General features: G+C 53.6%; 3 protein-coding genes across 8 annotated transcripts; 1 reads left to right on the forward strand and 2 right to left on the reverse strand.

The window, feature by feature from the left end:
- The first annotated feature begins 1805 nt into the window (after nucleotides 1-1805).
- Rarres2 (retinoic acid receptor responder 2) lies at nucleotides 1806-12235 on the forward strand. Of its 6 annotated transcripts, none has more exons than XM_048786753.1 (5): nucleotides 1806-1931; nucleotides 2848-3045; nucleotides 3212-3316; nucleotides 4413-4508; nucleotides 12188-12235. In XM_048786753.1, the coding sequence occupies exons 2-5, from the start codon at nucleotides 2872-2874 to the stop codon at nucleotides 12227-12229; spliced, it is 417 nt and encodes a 138-aa protein (XP_048642710.1). In that variant the 5' UTR covers nucleotides 1806-1931; nucleotides 2848-2871; the 3' UTR covers nucleotides 12230-12235. The 6 variants fall into 6 exon arrangements, with proteins under 6 accessions (XP_048642710.1, XP_015349192.1, XP_015349193.1 ...); XM_015493706.2 differs by lacking the exon at nucleotides 12188-12235 and adding an exon at nucleotides 4700-5094 and having other exon boundaries at nucleotides 1807-1931; XM_015493707.2 differs by lacking the exon at nucleotides 12188-12235 and adding an exon at nucleotides 4700-5094 and having other exon boundaries at nucleotides 1833-1931; nucleotides 2759-3045.
- Lrrc61 (leucine rich repeat containing 61) lies at nucleotides 5298-17979 on the reverse strand. The gene is made up of 2 exons (XM_015493705.2): nucleotides 17856-17979; nucleotides 5298-6732 (listed from the first exon to the last, which is right to left on the reverse strand). Exon 2 carries the CDS (start codon nucleotides 6584-6586, stop codon nucleotides 5807-5809), a length of 780 nt encoding a protein of 259 aa, XP_015349191.1. The 5' UTR covers nucleotides 6587-6732; nucleotides 17856-17979; the 3' UTR covers nucleotides 5298-5806.
- Nucleotides 11495-15800, reverse strand: LOC107148955 (zinc finger BED domain-containing protein 6). Its single transcript, XM_015493704.2, has one exon. The coding sequence runs from the start codon at nucleotides 15284-15286 to the stop codon at nucleotides 12758-12760; it is 2529 nt and encodes an 842-aa protein (XP_015349190.1). The 5' UTR covers nucleotides 15287-15800; the 3' UTR covers nucleotides 11495-12757.
- Nucleotides 17980-19417: the final 1438 nt, after the last annotated feature.

Consider the following 19417-nt stretch of genomic DNA (forward strand, 5'->3'; position numbering starts at 1 on the left):
TTTTTTGTATTTTATTGAGACACAGGGTCTCACTGAGCTTCTTAGTGCCTCATAGTTGCTGAGGCTGGCTTTGAATTCGGGATTCTACTGTCCTGGTCTCCCAAGCCACTGGGATCACAGGTGTGCGCCACTAGCACCCAGAGACAGGTATAGTTGTATAAACTGTTAGACATACTTTTATCTCAAAGGCAAATCAGTTCTTTCTTTACAAAAGATAAACTAATTTGTTAATATGGTTGCAAATTTTTTAAAATTTTACTTTGTACTGGGGAATGAACCCAGGGGCTCTTTACACTAAGCTACATCCCAGTCCTTTTTATTTTGAGACAGGGTCTCACTAAGTTGCTGAGACTGGCCTCAAACTTTTAATTCTGCCTCAATCTCCTGAGTTACTTTGATTACAGGCATGTGCCATCACACCCAGCCTGTGGTTACAGATATTAAAGGAAAATGTTCAGTTATTGTTAAACTAAATTTAGAGTAACTTGAAAACGTAAATTCTTACCAATATTTATTTATTTTTGTTTGTTTGTTTATTTTTGGCAGCGTTGCAGATTGAACCCAGGGTGTTACCCATGCTATGCAAGCTCTGTACTACTTCATTACATTCCCAGCCCCAGGTGTGAGAATCTGCAGTACTTTTTTCACATGATGCCCAGGAAAATCATTAACTGTCATTATACATTATAAAGGTAAGTCCTATATAATGGTTGAGTTGCTACTGCTCCCTGGATGGGACACCACCTGGGCTGAGTCCCCGAACGTTCCCTGGGTAATCCCAGCCTGTACCAGTCACTCACTACTTTTCAGTAGGACTGCTCTCTCTTTTGAGGTGCCTGTCTCACACTCCTTGTGCCTAAAGTGGTTTTATTTCTCTCTGATTTTTGTTCTCTCAGAGAATGAAGAAGCCATCTCTTGTTTCTGCTTAATAACAGCTGAGGAATGAAATGCCAGTCAGTGGTGGGCTTTGAGGCTCCAGTAACTGGTTCTGTGGAGCTGAGACTCTCTGGTGCCCTCAGGGTCTATGGAAGTCTCTACTATGTGGAGAACAGAGGGCAAATAGGAAAGGAAAGAAAACCTTGTGCCCTTTTGTTTAATGCCCCAATAGGATAGGACTTTTGACCCCAGCTTTCAGAGGCATCTGGTGTGCTGCATGAGACCCTCTGGGGTGACTGGCTTAGGGCTTGGGCTAGATAAATGCTGGTGGTTGCTAATGATACGAAGCCTCACGGCTTTTCCTAGGCACTTGAGGTACCCAGGAATTCAGTGTTTTTTTGGACACTGAGCTCCCAGACTCTTCACTGCCTTATAAACTCCACCAGGCCATTCTGCACACCTGAAGTCTCCCAACACCCCATAGGAGACTGAGTCGCTGGCCAACAAGGACGAGAAGTCAGGCCAGGAAAAGCAGCATGCAGGGTCCAGACAGGGGGTTGGGCACCACAGTGAGCCCTTCTCAGAGGAGCTTTAGCGGGTGGGGGGACTCCTTAAGCTTCAGTGTGCTTTGAAGGTGTCTTTATTTCTGGGAAATTTTCCTCCATCAGGAAAGGGCAGCCCTACCCGGGCAGGTGAGCGGGCACAGGAAGCCCTTGAGGGAGCAGGGCAGTCCTCAGCCAGCGGAGAAGAACCTGGAAACTCCAACTCCCAGCCAGGGAGAGGTGGGACCAGGGACTGCTTGGCACCCAGCGCTCCGCGGCCCCGCTGGCGGGAATGAGCCGCCAGCGCGGCCAGGGTCAGGGTCAGGGGCTGACCCCAGGAGGAGGGCGCCCGCCCGCGTCGGGGCGTCGGGGCGTCGGGGAGGGGCGGGGCCTGGAGGTGGGGCCGCGGGGGCGGGGGCGTGGAAGGGCCGGGGCAGAGGCCGGGAAGAGGCTGACAGCCAGCCAGGTCTGCGCCGCGGAAGGGTGGCAGAGACGCCGAAGGCTCGCGAGGAGGTGAGGAGGGGAGAGCCGCCGGGGGAGGCAACTGGACGGGCCGAGTGGGCGAAGGAGCGGCCCCAAGGCCACGTGTGTGCGCGCCTGCTTCAAGGCAGCCCCCTGGAGCCTCTTCACCGAGGGGTCTCGGGCCTCAGTTTCCGCCTCTGTGGCTTTCTGGCCCTAGACCACCTCTCCAGGCAGGGCTGACCCCGAGGGTCGCCCCTCTGGCGGCCCCGATCAGGGGTTGAGGTAGGGATCGGAAGGTCTGGGAGGGAGGACTTAGGAAGACCCCAAAAAGAGGCAAAGGAGGGAGAACCTGCTTGAAGCAAGAGAGCGGAGGGCCGGGCCGAGGTGGAGACCCCCGCTTCTGGGGACAGCGGTGGGGCTGTGGGCAGCGGCAGCCCCAGTGCAGGGAGGGTTAAGCATCCTGAGTCCCGCCCGCCCTGGGCCCTCCCACGTGTTTACGTTCTCCCAAAAATATTCAGCCTCTGGCGGGTCTCGGTTAGGAGCTCCAGTCCCTGCCCCTCCCCCGCTGTTGGCCTGGGACGCGGGGCGGGGCGGCGACCTTTGGCAGCCGGGAGATTCCGGGCTGGGAGCGGGAGGAAGAAGGGTCTGTCGGGGAGAGCCTGGGGACAGCCTGGACAGAGGGGAGGGGAGGGGGCGGATAGAAAGGGCGCTGAAGGGTGGCTGTGGCCACAGGACTGCTTCCCAGGCTGCTGGCCAGGGAACCCTGGTAAAACGTTACAGGCCCCGACAAAGGTGCGCAGCAGGGTGGGAGGCACCAGGTGGACACCAGGGGCGACTCAGGGAAAGGCCATTTCCCCTGTTCCTCCACCTCTTCCCAGAGTTCTACAGGCATAACTGTGAGGAGCAGGGCAGGGTAGGAGGAGCCCTGGCTGGCTGGAGAGCTGAAGACCACACACCCTCTTTCCAGGGCCCGGGCAACTGAGGTGACGCCATGTGGCAGCTGCTTATCCCGCTGGCCCTGTGGCTGGACTCAGTGGGCGTGGGCAGGGCCGAGCTCACAGGGGTGCAGCGCAGGGCCCTACAGGTGGCCCTGGAGGAGTTCCACAAGCACCCATCTGTGCAGTGGGCCTTCCAGGAGACTGGCGTGGACAGCGCTGTGGACACGGTTAGTGGCATGGCCTTGGTCTGGCAGGGAGGTTGACGGCTGCACCTCAGGGGGACCCGCACATTCCCAGGAAGCTTTCCAGAGAAAGGCCACCAGCCTAGGTCACATTCAGGAGCCTTGTTGCCCACTCAGCTACCCATTGAGCTTCCTGTCTGTCTGTCCGCAGCCCTTCCCAGCGGGCACCTTTGTGAGGTTGGAATTTAAGCTCCAGCAGACAAACTGCCGGAAGAAGGACTGGAAGAAACCAGAGTGCAAAGTTAAGCCCAGCGGGGTGAGTGAAGATGTGTGTGTCGGGGGGCACAGATTGCACCCTTGTGTGGAACTGGGAGGTCCAGTGTGAAGCCCTGAAGACAGAGCCTTCCTAGAGGGGCAGGGCTCAGTGTATGCTCAAGGTTGTGCCTCCAAAGGGCCCACAGGCAGGGAAGGGAGGGGTGGGTTGGAGAGGGAAGGATTATCCTCATCAGCACTCACATTGGAGTCTCTCAGTCATCAGTAGAAGCCCTGGTGTAGCTTGGCACCATGGTGCATTCATAGCAGGGTTTCACAGTAATCGGTCATCTCCTGGGCAAAGCCACTGTTGTTGGCCATCCCTGGGGTGGGGGGTGCTGTCTTCTGGTTCTGGCTCCTGTCTGGGAGGGAACACCAACTCTGGGCTGTATGGATTCTGTAAAGGCCTCAGTTACCTTCATCTACTAAGAGGGGGGCATTATATCAGTGATTTTCAAACCTTTTGTTTGGCCTTAGGACACTTTTGTTCAAATCCAATCTAAAAAAAATGTAAATAAACAGAATAGACAAAAAGCCAAGTGGTCTGGTGGAAGTCAGGTGGAGAGAACCCCTCTGGGGAGGATTCTTGCCTTTATGCTCATTCACATGCCACACAGCCATGCATGTAATTGCACTTGTATGTGCACTCATGCACATAGGCACACACTCATCTGGGAAGGATTCCTGTTTATATACATGTCAAATTTCCATAATTTGAAAACTGGGAAATCCCAGCAACTCAGAGGTTGCAGGATCAAAAGTTCAAGGGCAACCTCAGTAATTTAGAAAGACCATCAACAATTTAGCAAGACCCTGTCTCAAAATAAAAAAGAAAAAGGACTGGGGATGTGACTCAGTGGTAAAGCACCCCTCGGTTCTATCCCCAGTGAAAGGAAGGAAGGAAGGAAGGAAGGAAAGTGAGATTGACTTCTTAAAATATCCTGGGCCTGAAACCAGCATAATCTCTTTTCCCTTACTCTGGGACTTGACAGGGGAGCTGGTCTCCAGAGGACAGCTCCCAGCCTCCCCCCCACCGTGCTCCTGGTGCCCCATGCCCCCCTCACCCTTTTTCTTTCTTCCCTCCATGCTTCCCTCCCCAGAGGAAGCGAAAATGCCTGGCCTGCATCAAACTGAACTCTGAAGATAAAGTTCTGGGCAGAATGGTTCACTGCCCTATACACGCGCCAGGACGACAGGTAAGAGGCAAAGAGGTTGGGAAGGGGGCGGAAAGATGGGCTGAGGCTGGGTCTGAGGGAGAGCAGAGGAAGTTTGGATGAGAGGGAGGAGGGGCAAAAGGGTCTCGGGGCATAGTTTAGACATTTCCTGGGGGTGTGAAGGTGCTGCCAGTACTACTGGCAGTTGCCTGAATTGTTGTTGGCGCCGGCAGGAGCCCCAGGAACACCAGGAGACCCAGTGCAGCAGGGTGGAGCGGGCCGGCGAGGACCCTCACAGCTACTACTTCCCAGGACAATTTGCCTTCATAAAGGCGCTGCCCCCCAGCTGAGCCCTGGACTGGTAGGCAGCCAGGGGGCAGGGATAGCCCTTGGGTTGGAGATGCTGCTGCTGGACTGTGGGAGAAGGGGAGGGGATGGATTAGAGCCTGGAAGGAAGCTGGGCCTCCCTCACCCACCAGAACCTCAGAGCGAACCTCAGAGTGTCCGTTGTTTGTAGAATTTCATCCCACTTCCTGCACAGCTGGGCTTGCTGCCTCGTGAAAGGCCTGCCCTCTTAGGCAGAAGATCTGCTCACATCCTGGGCTAATAAAACTGCTCTCAGACCCTGTTCCCTCTGCTCCTTATGTTGCCCCTGCCCTCGGATCAACCTGTAGGAGGCCAGCAGAAAGAGGGCAAGCTGGGTGTGTGTGCACAGGCACACTGGCCCCTCCTGCTGGACACCTGGACACCTAGACACCAGCGGCTCCGTGGAGCCTGTTGTGCAGGACCAGAGGCAGAGGGGGAAAGAGCAGACTCATGGACACACAATAATGCAAATGGACACAGAGCCATTTAATAGAGTTGGTGGGTGAGAAAGGGGGAGGACTTGGCCAGGAACCACAGAGGACAGTCATCTGGATAGGCAGATTCAGAAGGTGGGTGGGCTCCAGCTTTCAGTAATGTTCTGGCACTCTGCTCTGCCTGAAATAGCTGGGCTGCTCACCCCTGCCTTTCTCACCAGTAGCCTTGGGAAGAAGTATCCCGTCCACTAAGTCTCAGACTGGAGCAACCAGGAGTGGCCCCTTGCCTGGTGCACAGTCTGTGTGCCACCTGCTGGAGGTCATTTAGGAGATGTGTCCCTCCCTGCTATATGTGAAGGGAGGGCAGGGAAGTTTTCATGGGGGGGGGGGAACTACCCTCGGGACAGGAATAAGTGAAGGCCCAGTTCCTACGGCCAGTGACCAGCACAAGAAACCTCAAAGACAATGCAGAGGGAAAGGAGGTGTAAGCAGAGGGCCATCTGCTAGGCTGCCCTGGGGTGATATTGGCGGGGAGCACTTTCAGAAAACAAAGGAAGAAGTAGTGCCCGCAGGACTGAGTGCCTGCTCGGCCCTGGCCAGGCTCTCACTGGCCTGGCGGTCCAGGTCGCGGCACTCTTGCAGTGTGTCCTGGAACTGCCGGCAGGCCTCCTCCAGGATGGAGCTGCTCCGGGTGGGCCACAGCTCCCAGTACCCAGGCTCCACCCAGGGCTGGGCTTCCATGGCTCTGGAGCCTGGGCTGGAGCTGGGGCGCAAGGAGCTCTCCAGGTCGCGGCACAGCTGGTAGAGCTCACTGCCACGCCCACTCACGCGCTCCCCATCGATGACCTTCAGGCCGGGCAGCAGCTCCCTGACCGCAGCCCAGTAAGAGGGGCTGGCACACAGAGGATTGCTGAGCCGGGCCAAAGGGTCCCGGAGCCGCAGGTACTCCAGGCCCCGTAGCCCAGACAGACACTGCAGCTGGCCAGGAGTGGCCAGCAGGTTGCCTGCAGCATTGAGACTCTGCAGGTTTTCGCAGGCGGCCAGTGGCTCCAGCCCGGTCAGGCGATTGTTGGACACATTGAGCACAGCCAGCTGGCGCAAGGAGGCCAGAGGGCCGAGCTGGGTAAGTGCGTTGCCTGAAAGGTCCAGCCACTCGATGCCCAGGCACTCCCCCAGGCAGCCCAGGTCGGCCAGCCCCAGGTCTCGCAGCTTCAGCAGCAGGATGGACTCCAGAGCAAACTCGCCTGTGCGGGCCTTCAGCAGCTGGGGCGTGATGCGCGGCCCCTCAGCCTCTCCTGGCTGCTCACCTGGAGGTTCCATGGGACAGCTGGCTTGGATGATCTGGGCCTTGACAGGTCGTCACAGGGACATGGACACCACTGGGTCCGCTGGCTGCTCGCCCCCAAAAGGCACCCTCCACTCTCCTTGGGCCTGTTTTGATACACACCTGGAGGGTGCGCAGGTCCCTAAGGAGAGACACACAATTAGACATCTCCAGAGCACTTACTGTGACCTCTGCAGCAGGTGACAGAGGACACAAAGGCTGTCCCATCAGCCTTTACCACCAGAACCAACAAATCAACAGCCAAATAAGACCTAAAAACCAAGGCCTGAAGACAGGCCATGACAGCCCAGCCTAAGGACAGCAGCCCCAGGTCACCCTGTGAGTTAGGGCCACACTGCACAGAATTCAGGCCTAATGTCACCTGTTCCATCCACTGGGGTAGGGCACAGTGGCCCATCCCTGTAATCACAGCTACTCAGGAGGCTGAGATAAGAGGGTCTCAAGTTCAAGGCCAATGTGGGCAACTCAGTGAGACCCTGTCTCAACAGAAAAAGGGATGCAACTTGTAGTAGAGTACATGCCTGGCATGCCTAGCAAAGCCTGCGCTTCCATCCCAGCACTGCCAAAAAAAAAAAAAAAAGTTGGACTGGGGGCAAAAATCTCAATTTTCTCTTTTCAGTAACCACTCATGATACATCATTATCAGTCGTGAGGTATTCATTTTTTTTTTTTTTAAAGAGAGAGGGAGAGAGAGAGAGAGAATTTTTTAATATTTATTTTTCAGTTATTGGCGGACACAACATCTTTGTATGTGGTGCTGAGGATCGAACCCGGGCCGCACGCATGCCAGGCAAGCGCACTACCGCTTGAGCCACATCCCCAGCCCAAGTATTCATTTTTTAAATGTCAAATTTATTTTTGACTAGATAATAGGAGGCCACCATCACCAATTTCTTATGTTTCCTTCTTGGGACAATGATGCACGTGAAAAACCAAATAAGCACACTGTACCTTGTTTCATTCACTTAAAATGTTTCCTGAGACATTATTACCCTATATACATGCGTATATACATGTATGATCACACTACTGGTGTGGCTGTGCACCAGGTCCAGCCAGAGGAAGGAGAAGCTGTGCTCATTTGTGTACAATGTGTCAAAATGCATTCTACTGTCATGTATAACTAATCAGAACAAATAATAAAATAAAATGTTAGGGCTGGGGTTGTAGCTCAGTGGTAGAGCGCTTGCCTATCACGTGTGGGGCACTGGGTTTGATCCTCAGCACCACATATAAAGATATTGTGTCCATCTATAACTAAAAATATATATATTTTTAAATGTTATCTGAGCCAGGCACATGGCACATGCCTGTAATCCCAGTGACTTGGGAGGCTGAGGCATCAGGTTCACAAGTTTCAAGTCAGTCTGGGCAACTTAGTGACACCCTTTCTCAAAAAGGGCTGGGGATGAAGCTCCATGGTAGAGTGACCCTGAGTTCAATCCCCAGTACAAAAAAAAAGGAAAGGGTTCCCAGATTTGGGGGCCAATTCCCCACCCTCTGGCTGGAGCTGCAGGGCCTGAGGAGTTGGCTTTTAATCCTAGATGAGGGCAAAACCTGAGGTCAAGGGAGGGGAGGCCCAGGGAAGCTGAGGTGAGCTAGGTATGGTTGCTCTCCACCCACTGCACCCCTGTCCACCCAAACCAGTTCTGACATCAGCTGGTCAGATCAGCAGACCAGCACTGATCACTGTGCCAGACAGCCCAGTGCCAGCTGCAAAGATGACATCATTGCACCAAAGGCAAGCTGGGGGAGGCCAGAGTCTTGGAGGGAGGTATGGTGGGAGGGGTGGTCAACTCAGCTGGCAACAAAAGGTGGGGGAGGGCACATTAAATCAGCAGTGACCATGGGACAGGGAGCCCAGATGCTCGTGCAGCATGAGGAAGGCAGCCTGGGGGCAGGGCCGATGGTGCTGCTGCCCACAAAGGGTCAAGGTTTAGGCAGAGAAGAAAACAAGAGCAGACCTCTGCTCTGTAAGTCAATCCCAACCCTCCAGACTCTTGGCAGGCCAAGGGCAGGTGACGCCTGCAAAGGAGATCATGGCCCCTGCTACTGAAGGACCTGGGGTGCAGGGCACTGGAACTCCCAAGTACGCAGGATCAACACCACTGATTATGTCCCTCTCCAGGGAATCCGGGCCCAGAGCCCTGGCCATCAGCTCTTCCCACCCAACCAGCAAAGAGCTTTCTTTTTTTTTTTGGTACCAGGGATTGATCTCAGAGCCATTCGACCACTGAGCCACATCCCCAGCCCTTTTTTGTATTTTAGAGATAAAATCTCACTGAGTTGCTTAGACCTCACCATTGCTGAGGCTGGCTTTGAACTTGTGATCCTCCTGCCTCAGTCTCCAGCTGCTGGGATTACAGGTGTGCACCACCGCACCCCGGCATAGCAAAAAGCTTTTTAAAGGACTCCCACCAGGGAGTCAGGAGACTGAATAGATCTTGTCCTCATTACACCTGTTCCTCACCTAGTCCCCCAGCCTGCAACACTCCAATCTGTTTTGTTGTTGTTGTTTGAATTTCTAAATTCACACCTCATTTCTTTCCAAAAGGACTGGCAGTCATCCCTTGCAAGTGTGCATCCCCTCAACACGAGTGGGGTGGGGCATGTGAACAGAGGGTGATGCAGCCACTTCACATCTGAAGGAAATGGCCCTGGCCCATAGAGGGGGATGCAGGACAGCATCAGTGCATATGGTAGAAAAGAAACATGGAGACCCAACCCCAATGAAGATACAGAGTGACAGGGAGGGGAGAGGCCAGAACATTTGGCTATCTGGCTAAGTGACTGGCAGGGGCCTCTCAGACAAGACATAGAGGGGACACAATGGGATGAGAAGACCTCCAACGGGCTGGGTAGTAGAGCACTTGCCTAGCATATGCGAGACTCTGATTTCAGCCCTCAGCACCACAGGGGGAAAAAAAAGACTTCCAGTTCCACACAGTGTGAGGGACTGGGTGGCATCAGGCTGCACACACTAAGTGTGAGGGATGGTGTGGCGTCAGGCTCCAGAGGCAGCTGGATGAATGGCCTCAGGCGTTTTCAGTAGGAGGGGGCAGCCGGCATAAAGGAGGGTGTACAGTACATGGGGCTAACCTTCCGGAGGACACTTGAAATATCTCTGGGCATCTCTCCATGGAAGTGCACTATCCGGGGATGGTGATTAGGAAGCCATGGTCAGTGAGAGGACAGAGGTCAAGGGCTACTTGAGTGAGGCTGGGAGGACAATTCGAGGCCTTAAAGGAACGACAGCACAGTACTGGCCACACCTGCTGAACCTGGACAAGATGAGGCCGGACATGGCTGGGGGCTGGGCAGTCGGTCTCAGGGTCACTGGAACCAAGACTGGCAGAGGGCTAAAGAGGGAGTCCCCTGAGGGACTGGGGCAAGGCCCTTTTCAAGGAGGACCGGCATTGAAGAAAGCGAGAGCCAGGGTAGAGGGAGATACCAGTGAGAAGCCGACGTCGTGATCGATCACCACCTTAAAGCCGTGAGGCCATTTGCAGAGAGGAAACAGTTATAGAAGAGGGAACAGCAAAGAAGAAAGGCCCAACTGGGTTAGGAATTTGGCCTTCCCTGCCCCAAAGTGCGCCTAGGTGAGACACATGCCTGCTAGAACCTAGCTCGGCCCCAGTGCCACCTCTTCTAGGCTTTAGCAGCTGGATATATGGCTGTGGTCAGAGCAAAACCGATTCTCATGGGGCCACAGAGTGCTATTGTGCTCCTGATCACGGACCAGGTGGCCCTAGGCAAACTCAGGACCATCAGTGCCCACCCATGCGTGCAGTGGACAGAGGTGCAGCAGAGAACGGCTCTGTCCACGCACAACTGCTCCAACCTTGTCTCTGCAAAGTGGCAGCCATCCTGTCCTGGTGACAGAAATGAACCATCCTCTGGGCCCAGCAGCAGGCAGTCTATAAGAGGATTGGGTGACATGGACACTCAGGTCTCCTGAGGAAGGCTGACTGTGAACAAGGGAAGATGAGCCCATTGCCCTACCAAGTCTCAGTTCATCTTTCTAGGAAACAGGACCAGAAAAAACAATGTTCATGGAGTGAGCTTGGACAGAACAGAGCCAAGTCTAAGGAGAAGTCCTTCAACCCTGAGCAGGCTCAGAAGTCACTCAGTGGCTTAAGCGACCTGGGAGCCTTCCTCCACCCATTTCCCTTTCCAAAGGCTCTTCTTCACCTGGGTGTTATTGCTCGGGGCAAGGTCTTTGCTGTGGGCCCTCATGCATCGGCAACAACCCTAGCCTCTGCCCACTAGACACCAATAGAACCAGCCCCCTCCCCCAGATGTGACAACCATAACTGTCTCTGGATATTGCCAATGTCCTCCAAGAGACATAAATGCCCCCAGTGAGAAATAAGGTTCTGGAGTCCAAGCCTCTGAGCTCAGGACCACAGTGGTTCTCATCTTCTTCCTCCCACCCACCTCCTTCCTCCCCCCATTGTGCCCCCAGCCTGGCTTCTCCATCCTCTCTGAGGACACTGGGGAGTCTGTTTAGTGCTGTCACACAAAATGAAGAATGGCAGTTCAGCTCAACCTGCTGTCCCTTAGGGCAACTTCACGTGAAACCACCCTGCCCTGTCCACTGAACCAGGGTTTGCAGGGGAGGTACGGGACTGCAGGCAGGGTTCTGGGAAGGTCTGGGGCATACCCCGCCCTCAAGAACAAAATACCCTGATTCCTAGCAGGGGACATTAAGAATATCCCTTTACAGCCACCACCCCTCCCTCAACAAGCCTTACCTCCTACGGGGAAGCCTGTGAACACCCCCTTCCATAGGTCCCCATTGGAGTGCTATGGGCAGGGAGGACAGCCAGGCAATACGGAGGCCAATCTGGAATTCAAATCATGACACTCCAGCCATTAAATACGGTGTTCACAAAGCTTTATTTAAAGGATGCAATTGTTATAGCCAAAATGAAAATACTGCATATTAAACAGCTCATAGGGTATGACCTCAATATAAAAAAGGGACCATATCAAACCACTGAGATAGACTCTCTGAGTGACAAGATTATGGCTAACTTTCCCTGCTACCTTATATTTTCAATAATTTATTAATGTCACAGTGAAATAAGCTGATAATCTATCCAGGAAAGGCCACTGGACAGGCTTCCACAGCTGGCAGTCCAGCGAGGGGATGGTTTTGAGTGTGCACCTTTTTTCTTCCAACCCATCTTAGTGACCACCTTGCCCAGAACTCTTCTGTCCAACCCCACTGGGTTCCTGGATCCCAATCCTCAGGTCCTATATTTGGTCCTACAAGAACTCTGAGCAATCTGTTATTAGCAGGCTTCACACATACCTTTCTCTTATAAATAAGGGATCTGCAGGACACAAGTGGCCAGGGAAGGGTGGAATGTAGACTCGGTCATGTATCAGCAAGAATGACCTGTTGAGGACTGGGGGAGCTCAGTTCTTGGTGCAAGCTGGTTAGTTCCACCCTCGGGAGCTCTCTGGCCACTCTGGGATTCCCAAATCTGGTGTTTATTGCGCACATGCAGTGTAGGCACCTGCCTCCTGAGACGGCGACTCTACCTTGAGGTTCCTTCCTACAATGAAAGGAGCCTCAGGAGAGCTGCAGGAGTGTGTGTGTGTGTGAGTGAGTGTGAGTGTGAGGGGGATGCTGAATTCATACCCTACCTCTGGGCCCTGATAACTGTTTAGGAAAGCCTACCCACTTCTTTTTTCCAGAACTGAGGATTGGACTCAGGGCTACTCTACCAATGAGCCATATCCCTAGCCCTTTTTTTATTTTGAGACAGGGTCTCACTAAGTAGCTGAGGCTGACCTCAAACTTGCAATCCTCCTGCCTCAGACTCCTGAGTCACTGGGATTACAGGTGTACATGACTGTGTCTGGCATGTTAGCTCTTCCATGCATACTGCTGAACATAAATGGATCAACACAGGCCTGGAAGATGACTTCAGAAAAGAATATGGCAACCTGTCAAGAACCAAGAAGCTGTCCCCATCCTTATTGCACAGGCTTAAGCAGATGTCCTCTGCCCTTTGTGGCTGCAGGGTTCCCTGAGGTTTTGAGGTCAGCAGACTATTGGGACACCTTCAAGCTCCTGAGCTCCTGGAACCTACTAGCACACACCCAAGTCTGCCCACCCCAGCACAGCAGATAGGCTATAGGGCCTGCTCCTGCTCAGCAGGGTCAGTACTGGAGCAGTTGAGGGGTGGTGGGGTGTAGTTGGGGAAGCTCTCCAGGTTGGTGTTGAGGAAGAGGAGCTGCTCCACAGTCTCCATTTTGAGCGGGGAGCCCTTTTCTGTGATGATGGGGCTGTTCAGGGCACCAAAGACATTTTCAGAGAAGGCTCTTGTGGGCGGGCAAGACAGATAGACTGTGGCCAGCTGGGTCAGAGCTGGCCAGGTTTTACGTTTCTTCTCCCAGTAATACAATGGGTCCTCCTGAGCCCCGATGGTCTCGTTCTCTCGCAGGTACCGGCTGACAATGATGCTGGCTATGTGATTCTCAGTGGACAGCGAGGCCCCGCTGCTTTCTGAAGCCATCAGTCCCACGCTTTCCAGTTGCTCCAGCAAGGTCTTCTCCCTCTGGATGACCAGGAGAGAGCCAGACTCGCTGCCTTTCTGCAGAGGCTCCTTCTGGCCCTTCTTCTGGGCTCGTGGGCCCTTGGCTACTTTGTTGGTGCTCACTCGAGAGCTCCTGGCGCGCTGCAGGGAGCCTGAGGTGGGCAGGGAATACTGGGAAACCATAATTTCCTTCACCTTGTACACAAGGACTTGTTTCCAGTGATCAATGTCAGCCCCTACGGGCAGGATGGCCTCAACCTTGCCCTTAAACCGGGGATCCAGCAACGTGGCCAGCACGAATTCCTCTCGGTAGAAGAGATCGTTGAGCTGACAATCTGTGGAAAGCTGCAAGGCCAAGCCCTCAGCCAGCCGCAAGGCCGCACCCACCTCCCCAACTCCCTGCTTCTGGAAGTGCCGATGCACCTGTTCTAGGAAGATGTGCAGATAGCGCACCTGGGGCAACACCTGGCTTAAAGAGGCCTGTTCTGTGCTGGCCTCACGGATCACCATCTGGAAGGGCTGCAGGAGCTTGACCAGACTGTCTGCCAGGCTCCAAAACATGGCTGAGAGGGCAGTGCTGGCCTTGCCTGGCTGCTGTTTCTCCGAGTACTCCTGCAGGGCCTGCTGCTGCTCCACCAGCCATTCCATCAGGTGGTAGGCTGAGCTCCAGTGGTCTGAGAGCTCCTCGAAGGGCTGCTGGGCTGGGAGGCCACACTGGTGCTGGAGCTGGCTAAGGAGATTCCGGGCCTCTGCGGAGCCTTGGAAATGGCTGTAGATGGCCCTGGCTGTGCCCAGGATAATCTGGACGCTATGATGGTGACACAGAAAGTTGTTCACCACTGAGTCAAGGTAGTGGGCAAAACAAGGGATGAGGGTGTACCCCTCAGCCTGCAGGGCCAGGTCCAGGTCAGGGCAGCCACCAGACACCAGGAAACCTGCTCTCAGGGAGCCACGGCCCAACCACAGGTTAATCTGATCCAGCAGCTCGGGCTGCCTGTCCTCTGTCGCTCTTTCCAGGCCTCGGACCCAGAGCAGGGCTTTCTTCCTCAGGCTCCCCGATGCCCCAAGCTTGCTGCCTGACTGTGCCACCACCCAGTGGGCACTGACAGCCACATAGTTCACCATGGAGTCCTGGGTCAACATAGAGGCTGTGAGGTGAACATGGCCCTCCTCTGCCCACTGCATCTCCTGAAGAACTTGCTCACCCACAGCCTCGTGGAGCAGGGGCAAGGCTTTGTCGCGGAAGAATGCTGGGGAGGGCAGGTGGTAGCGAGGGTCCACTTGCGCCATGAACCTCTTAAAGGGTTTGGAGGAAACAAAGGAGAAGGGCAAGGCCAGGCTGCATAGCAGCTCTGTGATGCTGTGGTTCCAGGTCTCCGTGTGGGGTTGTTCGGGGGCATTTGTGTCATTAGGCCTGTCCTTGACTGCAACAGGGAAAGCAGGCAGGGGTGATGAGGACAAAAGTGGCTGGTCAGGTCTGTCCAGGCCTGGCTCTCTGCTACGTTGTCCCAAGAACACAGTGTCTGGGTGGTGTACGGGCACCAGTTGCCCCCTTGAGGCAAAATTGGCAGCGTCCATGGGCAAGGCCTGTAGCTGTGCCTGTTCCATGTCCTCTACCCCCTTGCCAGGGCTGCTGGTAGCTAGCCCTCTCTCCCACTCTAGCCCATGCTGGCTAGCCAGGTGATGGACGAGGCCTGAGGCTTGCGACTGCCCCTCAGTTTTGCACGGTCTGACACTGACGTGACACAAGGTACAGAGGACTCGGCAGCTGTTCTTTAAATCAATGGTGAAGAACTGTCTGATGTCCGACACGGGTGTCAGACCTGTGGCACGCAGAAGGCCTGCGGAATGCGGGGAAGAATTCAAGCCCTGATTTTCTGTTTTCTTAGCTCTAACCAACTTTTTCAAGCAGGGGGTCTCCTGAAGGTTCAGCTGGGGCCCCAACTTCTTCTTTACTACAGGATGAGAACGCTTTTTCTTCCCCTTCTTGGGACGTTGCCACGCCTCTCTGGCCAGATGCACAGTGAGGTCAGCTGGCACCGCCTCCTCATTCAGGAGCCCAGCTGGCACTGCCTCCTCATTCTCTCTTGACTGGTTTGCCTCCAACCTTTCAGGACTGGTCATTTGCAGGGATGGGGGTTGGGGCTGAACCAGAGCTAGGGTAGAGGGGGCAGCTCTAGCACCACCCAACAAAGACCTAGCCTTCCGTCCTGCCGGCTCTCCTTCCTCTGTGCACCCACATGCCTTCCGCTTGGACACTTTCCTCTTCTCGGGCTGTGTGTGGGGCTCCTGCCCAGGCACAAGTCTGAGGCCCTGAATTCCAGAGTCTGTCTTTGGTTTATTCTGCTCAGAGCTAGCCTGGCACTCTGCCTGGGAAGTGGCAGGGTGAAGACTAGGCTTCCTCACGGGGTGGGTTTTTCTCTTCCCGCAGGAGGAAGGTAGGCCAAAGGCAGTTTCTACCTGCTTCTCCTGGAAAACTTGGCCTGGGTCAGATGAAGGGACCAACGTACCAGTGGGTGGGGGCCAGGAGCTGCTCCTTTGCAGAGACAAGTGCCTTTCACGTTTCTTTTGGGAGCCGAGGGATCGGACTTTCCTCCTGTGGCCACTGCCAGCATTTTCTTCTCTGCACGTAAACTCCAGCTTGGTGGCTATGGTTTTGAAATCAGAGCTGGCACAAGCCAAGGTGGCAGCTGGGCTCTTGGGTCTGGCCACAGGGCAGCTGGCACGCACAGAGGGCTCCTTTCCCACTAATCTGGAGGGTATCTGCCTCTTGCGGGACTTTTTGCTTTTCTCCATTTCTATTATGCTTGGGAACTTGGCGAAATGAGAAGACAGGCCCAGGCTGCAAGGCAAGATGAAAAGCACAGTTCTCACTGTCCCCACCTAACTCTGGGGACCACTGAGGGGAAGGGGAGGCCCAGACAGGACAGGAGAAAGAAGGTCAAGAGACAAGTGGCGAGGCACAGCAAGAGAGTGAACTCAGGCCCAGGACCAACTCCCCAGGCCACGAACTCCCAGGTGAAGAGCAACTTTCACTCCTCTAGCCAGACAGGGCACTCCGGAGGCTGGTCCCCACAGCTCTCTGCACATGACAGGCTTCTGTGTGCATCTTCTTTGCCAAACTGATGGACTTTCCCTTTTTCTTTCAATGTCTGAGAACACAGGAGGCACGTGATTTTTCTTTTCTTTATATTTATTTTTTAGTTGTAGTTAGACACAATACCTCCATTTTATTTATTTTTATGTGGTGCTGAGGATCAAACCTGGGGCCTTGCATATGCTAGGCGAGTGCTCTACCACTGAGCCACAAGCCCAGCCCCACGTGGTGATTTTTCTATGGGGTGTAGTAGATACGAAGTAAAGTAGACAAGAGCCCTGTGTTGACTCACACATGCAGAGCCATGCAGAAGGCAAGAAGTACCACGTGGACTGTGTGACCCACGGAAGGGAATGACCTCACCAACAAGTGCTGGCAGTTTTCCCAGGGGAGAGACTAGTAAAAGGGAGAGGGGCTCCCAAGCTGTGTCTTGAAAACCTGGGCAGCAGGAGGGCACAGTAAATGTACAATGTGGCTCAAAATTTGTAAAAAAAAAAAAAAAAAAAAGGCAGCCTAGTGTCCTGAGCCAGAGGTGTTGCTGGTCAGCCTCCTGCAGAGACTATAGATGGAGCATCCCCAGTGCCTTCTCAAGCTCTTTCCTGTCACAGACAAACCTCCAGGAGGGCTATTTTCTCACCCCCCATTCCTTTCAATACCTGCTCCTCTAGGGGTCTTGCCCCTAACTCAATGGCTTTTTTGCAACCCCCCACCCCAACTTCCTCCTCTTGAAATGCCCTTTCCCCTCAGGTAGGAACACATTTTCTTGGTTTTCCTCCCACCTCAGGTGCCTTCCCAGTTTCTCTTCTGGTGCCTCTTCCTCTGGGTGTCTCCTGAGTGATGTTCCTCAGGCTGCCTCTCTGGGCCCAACTGCACCCAGGCTGCTCTGCTCTTCACCCAGGTCTGTCTGGGGATCAGGACTCTCTCTTAAGCTCCCCTCGCCTGCTCTCCCTGCGTGCCACTCCGTCTTGGTTACTGGGACACCCTGCCACCCAGATGCTCCAAGTCCAAAACCTGGGTGTGATCTTCAATTCACTTTCCTGGGTGTTAGGTGGAGTTCAGGACTATGAAGGGACAAGACCCTCAGAAGTCAGAGGAGACACAGGAAGAGAGAAGAAAAGAAGACAGTAGAGGAGGAAAAGCCCAGTGAGCCAGGATGCACGTCCTTGTGATGGAGAAGACTCTGAGGAAGGCGACTTAGAAACCCACCCACAGCACCCGAAGTCAGCAGGCCTCATCTCTTCAGAGAAGATCAAGATGAGATTAAGAGGGAAGATGGAAAACCTAGACACCTTGACACTGAGTGCCGTCAAATATTACAGATCCCCGGAGATGGCAGGGCTGTATTTCACAGGTGTCAAGCCACCTGGCTCTGAGTCTCTGTCAGGAGACGATCCTTCCAGATAGCAGTCTCCAAGGCTAAAGAAGCAACACCCTCAAGCTTATTTCACAGAACTCAGTCATCCACCCAGACATCAAATGAACAAAGGCCCAGGTGAGGTGCCACGTGGGAGGCTGGATAACGTCAGGAATGACATACAAGATACTGTCTTGAACCCAGAAGGCTGCTTCCACATGTCAGCACTGGAAGGGACTTACCTCAGCTCTTGCTTCCTGACTGGAGACTGCAACCCAGACTGTGAGTTCAAACCTCCAGGAGTCTGTAGGCTATATCACCATCAACGAGGACACAGGGCACTAAAACCAGGCCATGGTATACAACCTGGTAGAAATGGGAAACACCTGTCTGTTAAGAGCTATAGCCCAGGGGCACACCCCAAAACCTTCACCCAAGATCCACTAGTGTACCTCAGGGTACCGATCCTGTTGCTTCCCAATTAGCTTTGTCCTATTAGGATGCTATACTCAGTGTATTCAACCTTTTAACAAAGATTCATGAAATACTCACTACGAGCCAGCATTAAGCCCTCAAGATAAAAAAATATGGCTGGGTGCAGTGGTACATACCTGTTATCCCAGTGACTTAGGAGGCTGAAGCAGGAGAATTCCAAGTTGAAATCAGCTTCAGCAACTTTGCAAAGCCCTGAGCAACTTAGCATGACCCTGTCTCAAAGTAAAAAAATAAAAAGGGCTGAGGATGTGACTCAGTGGTAAACTGCCCCTGGGCTCAATCCCCAGTACACAAATATAGGAGAATAACTGCCCTCGGGGCATTTGGGGTGAGAAACCAGTTCCAGTCTCTTAAATCAAATGGAGTAGCATTTGTATATGATCTACACACATCATCCCACATTCTTTAATCATCTCCGATTACCTATAATACTTGATATATGTAAATGCTATGTAAATAATTGCTAAGCCCTATTGTTTAGAACTAATTTTAAGAAAAAGTCTACACATGTTCAGGGCAGACACAATTTTTTTTTCCTTTCTTTCTTTCCTTTCCCCCCAGTACTAGGAATTGAACCCAGGGCTTTAGCGTGGAGCTACACCTCCAGCCCCACAATTTTTTCCTGATAATTATGACCTCCCATTGGTCACAGAACCTGCAGCTGTGGAAGGCTGACTATACTTCAAGTGTTGGAGATGGTGATGGGAGGAAAGGGCTTGGCTGCAACCCTAAAGAGAGAACAAGTACAATGGGAAGAGGGGCAAGCTAACTACACAGGACAAAGGTCAAATCCAAGGCAGGGAGCTTCCAGAGGAAACGGGTTGAGAGCACAGGAGGGGGAAGGGATTGGCCTCGGAGTTAGGGCAGGCGAGCATCGATCAGGTGCCGGGAAATGAGGTCCTTTATGCCCGAGGGACTATTGGTCCCCCAGAGGAAGCCAGGCCACTGATAAATGTGTGGGCTTAATGAATCTGAGGCTATCCTATTCAGACTGCTCTTGCCAATCCTTTCCCTGAGGGCGCCCAGAGAGAGGGGCCACTCCTCTATTTCTAAGGTGCCTTAATTATGCCAGATCTTTTCCAATTCTTACTCTGCCCAGGCCCACCAGTCCCCACCTCTCACCCCGTCCCCGGCGCCCCCCCGCCCCATACTAGGGCACTAGTGAAGCCAGATTTAAAGATAGGTAGTTAGTATAGTTAGGAAAATCGGGTCTAATATCCAGTAAAATCGAAAATGAAAGCCATGTTGAGAATTCGCACGGGAAAGCAGAGCCGCACTTGGGGAAATTGAAATGTTAATGTTCCCAAGG

This window comes from Marmota marmota, unplaced genomic scaffold (genome assembly GCF_001458135.2).
Source record: "Marmota marmota marmota unplaced genomic scaffold, marMar, whole genome shotgun sequence".
Classification (NCBI taxonomy): Eukaryota; Metazoa; Chordata; class Mammalia; order Rodentia; family Sciuridae; genus Marmota; species Marmota marmota.

Coding starts and splice junctions, on each gene's coding strand:
- Rarres2 (XM_015493706.2), top strand. CDS start 2,872: ATGTGGCAGCTGCTTATCCCGCTGGCCCTGTGGCTGGACTCAGTGGGC. Junction 3,046..3,211: donor TGGACAGCGCTGTGGACACG/GTTAGTGGCATG, acceptor GTCTGTCCGCAG/CCCTTCCCAGCGGGCACCTT. Junction 3,317..4,412: donor GCAAAGTTAAGCCCAGCGGG/GTGAGTGAAGAT, acceptor TTCCCTCCCCAG/AGGAAGCGAAAATGCCTGGC.
- Lrrc61 (XM_015493705.2), bottom strand. CDS start 6,586: ATGGAACCTCCAGGTGAGCAGCCAGGAGAGGCTGAGGGGCCGCGCATC.
- LOC107148955 (XM_015493704.2), bottom strand. CDS start 15,286: ATGACCAGTCCTGAAAGGTTGGAGGCAAACCAGTCAAGAGAGAATGAG.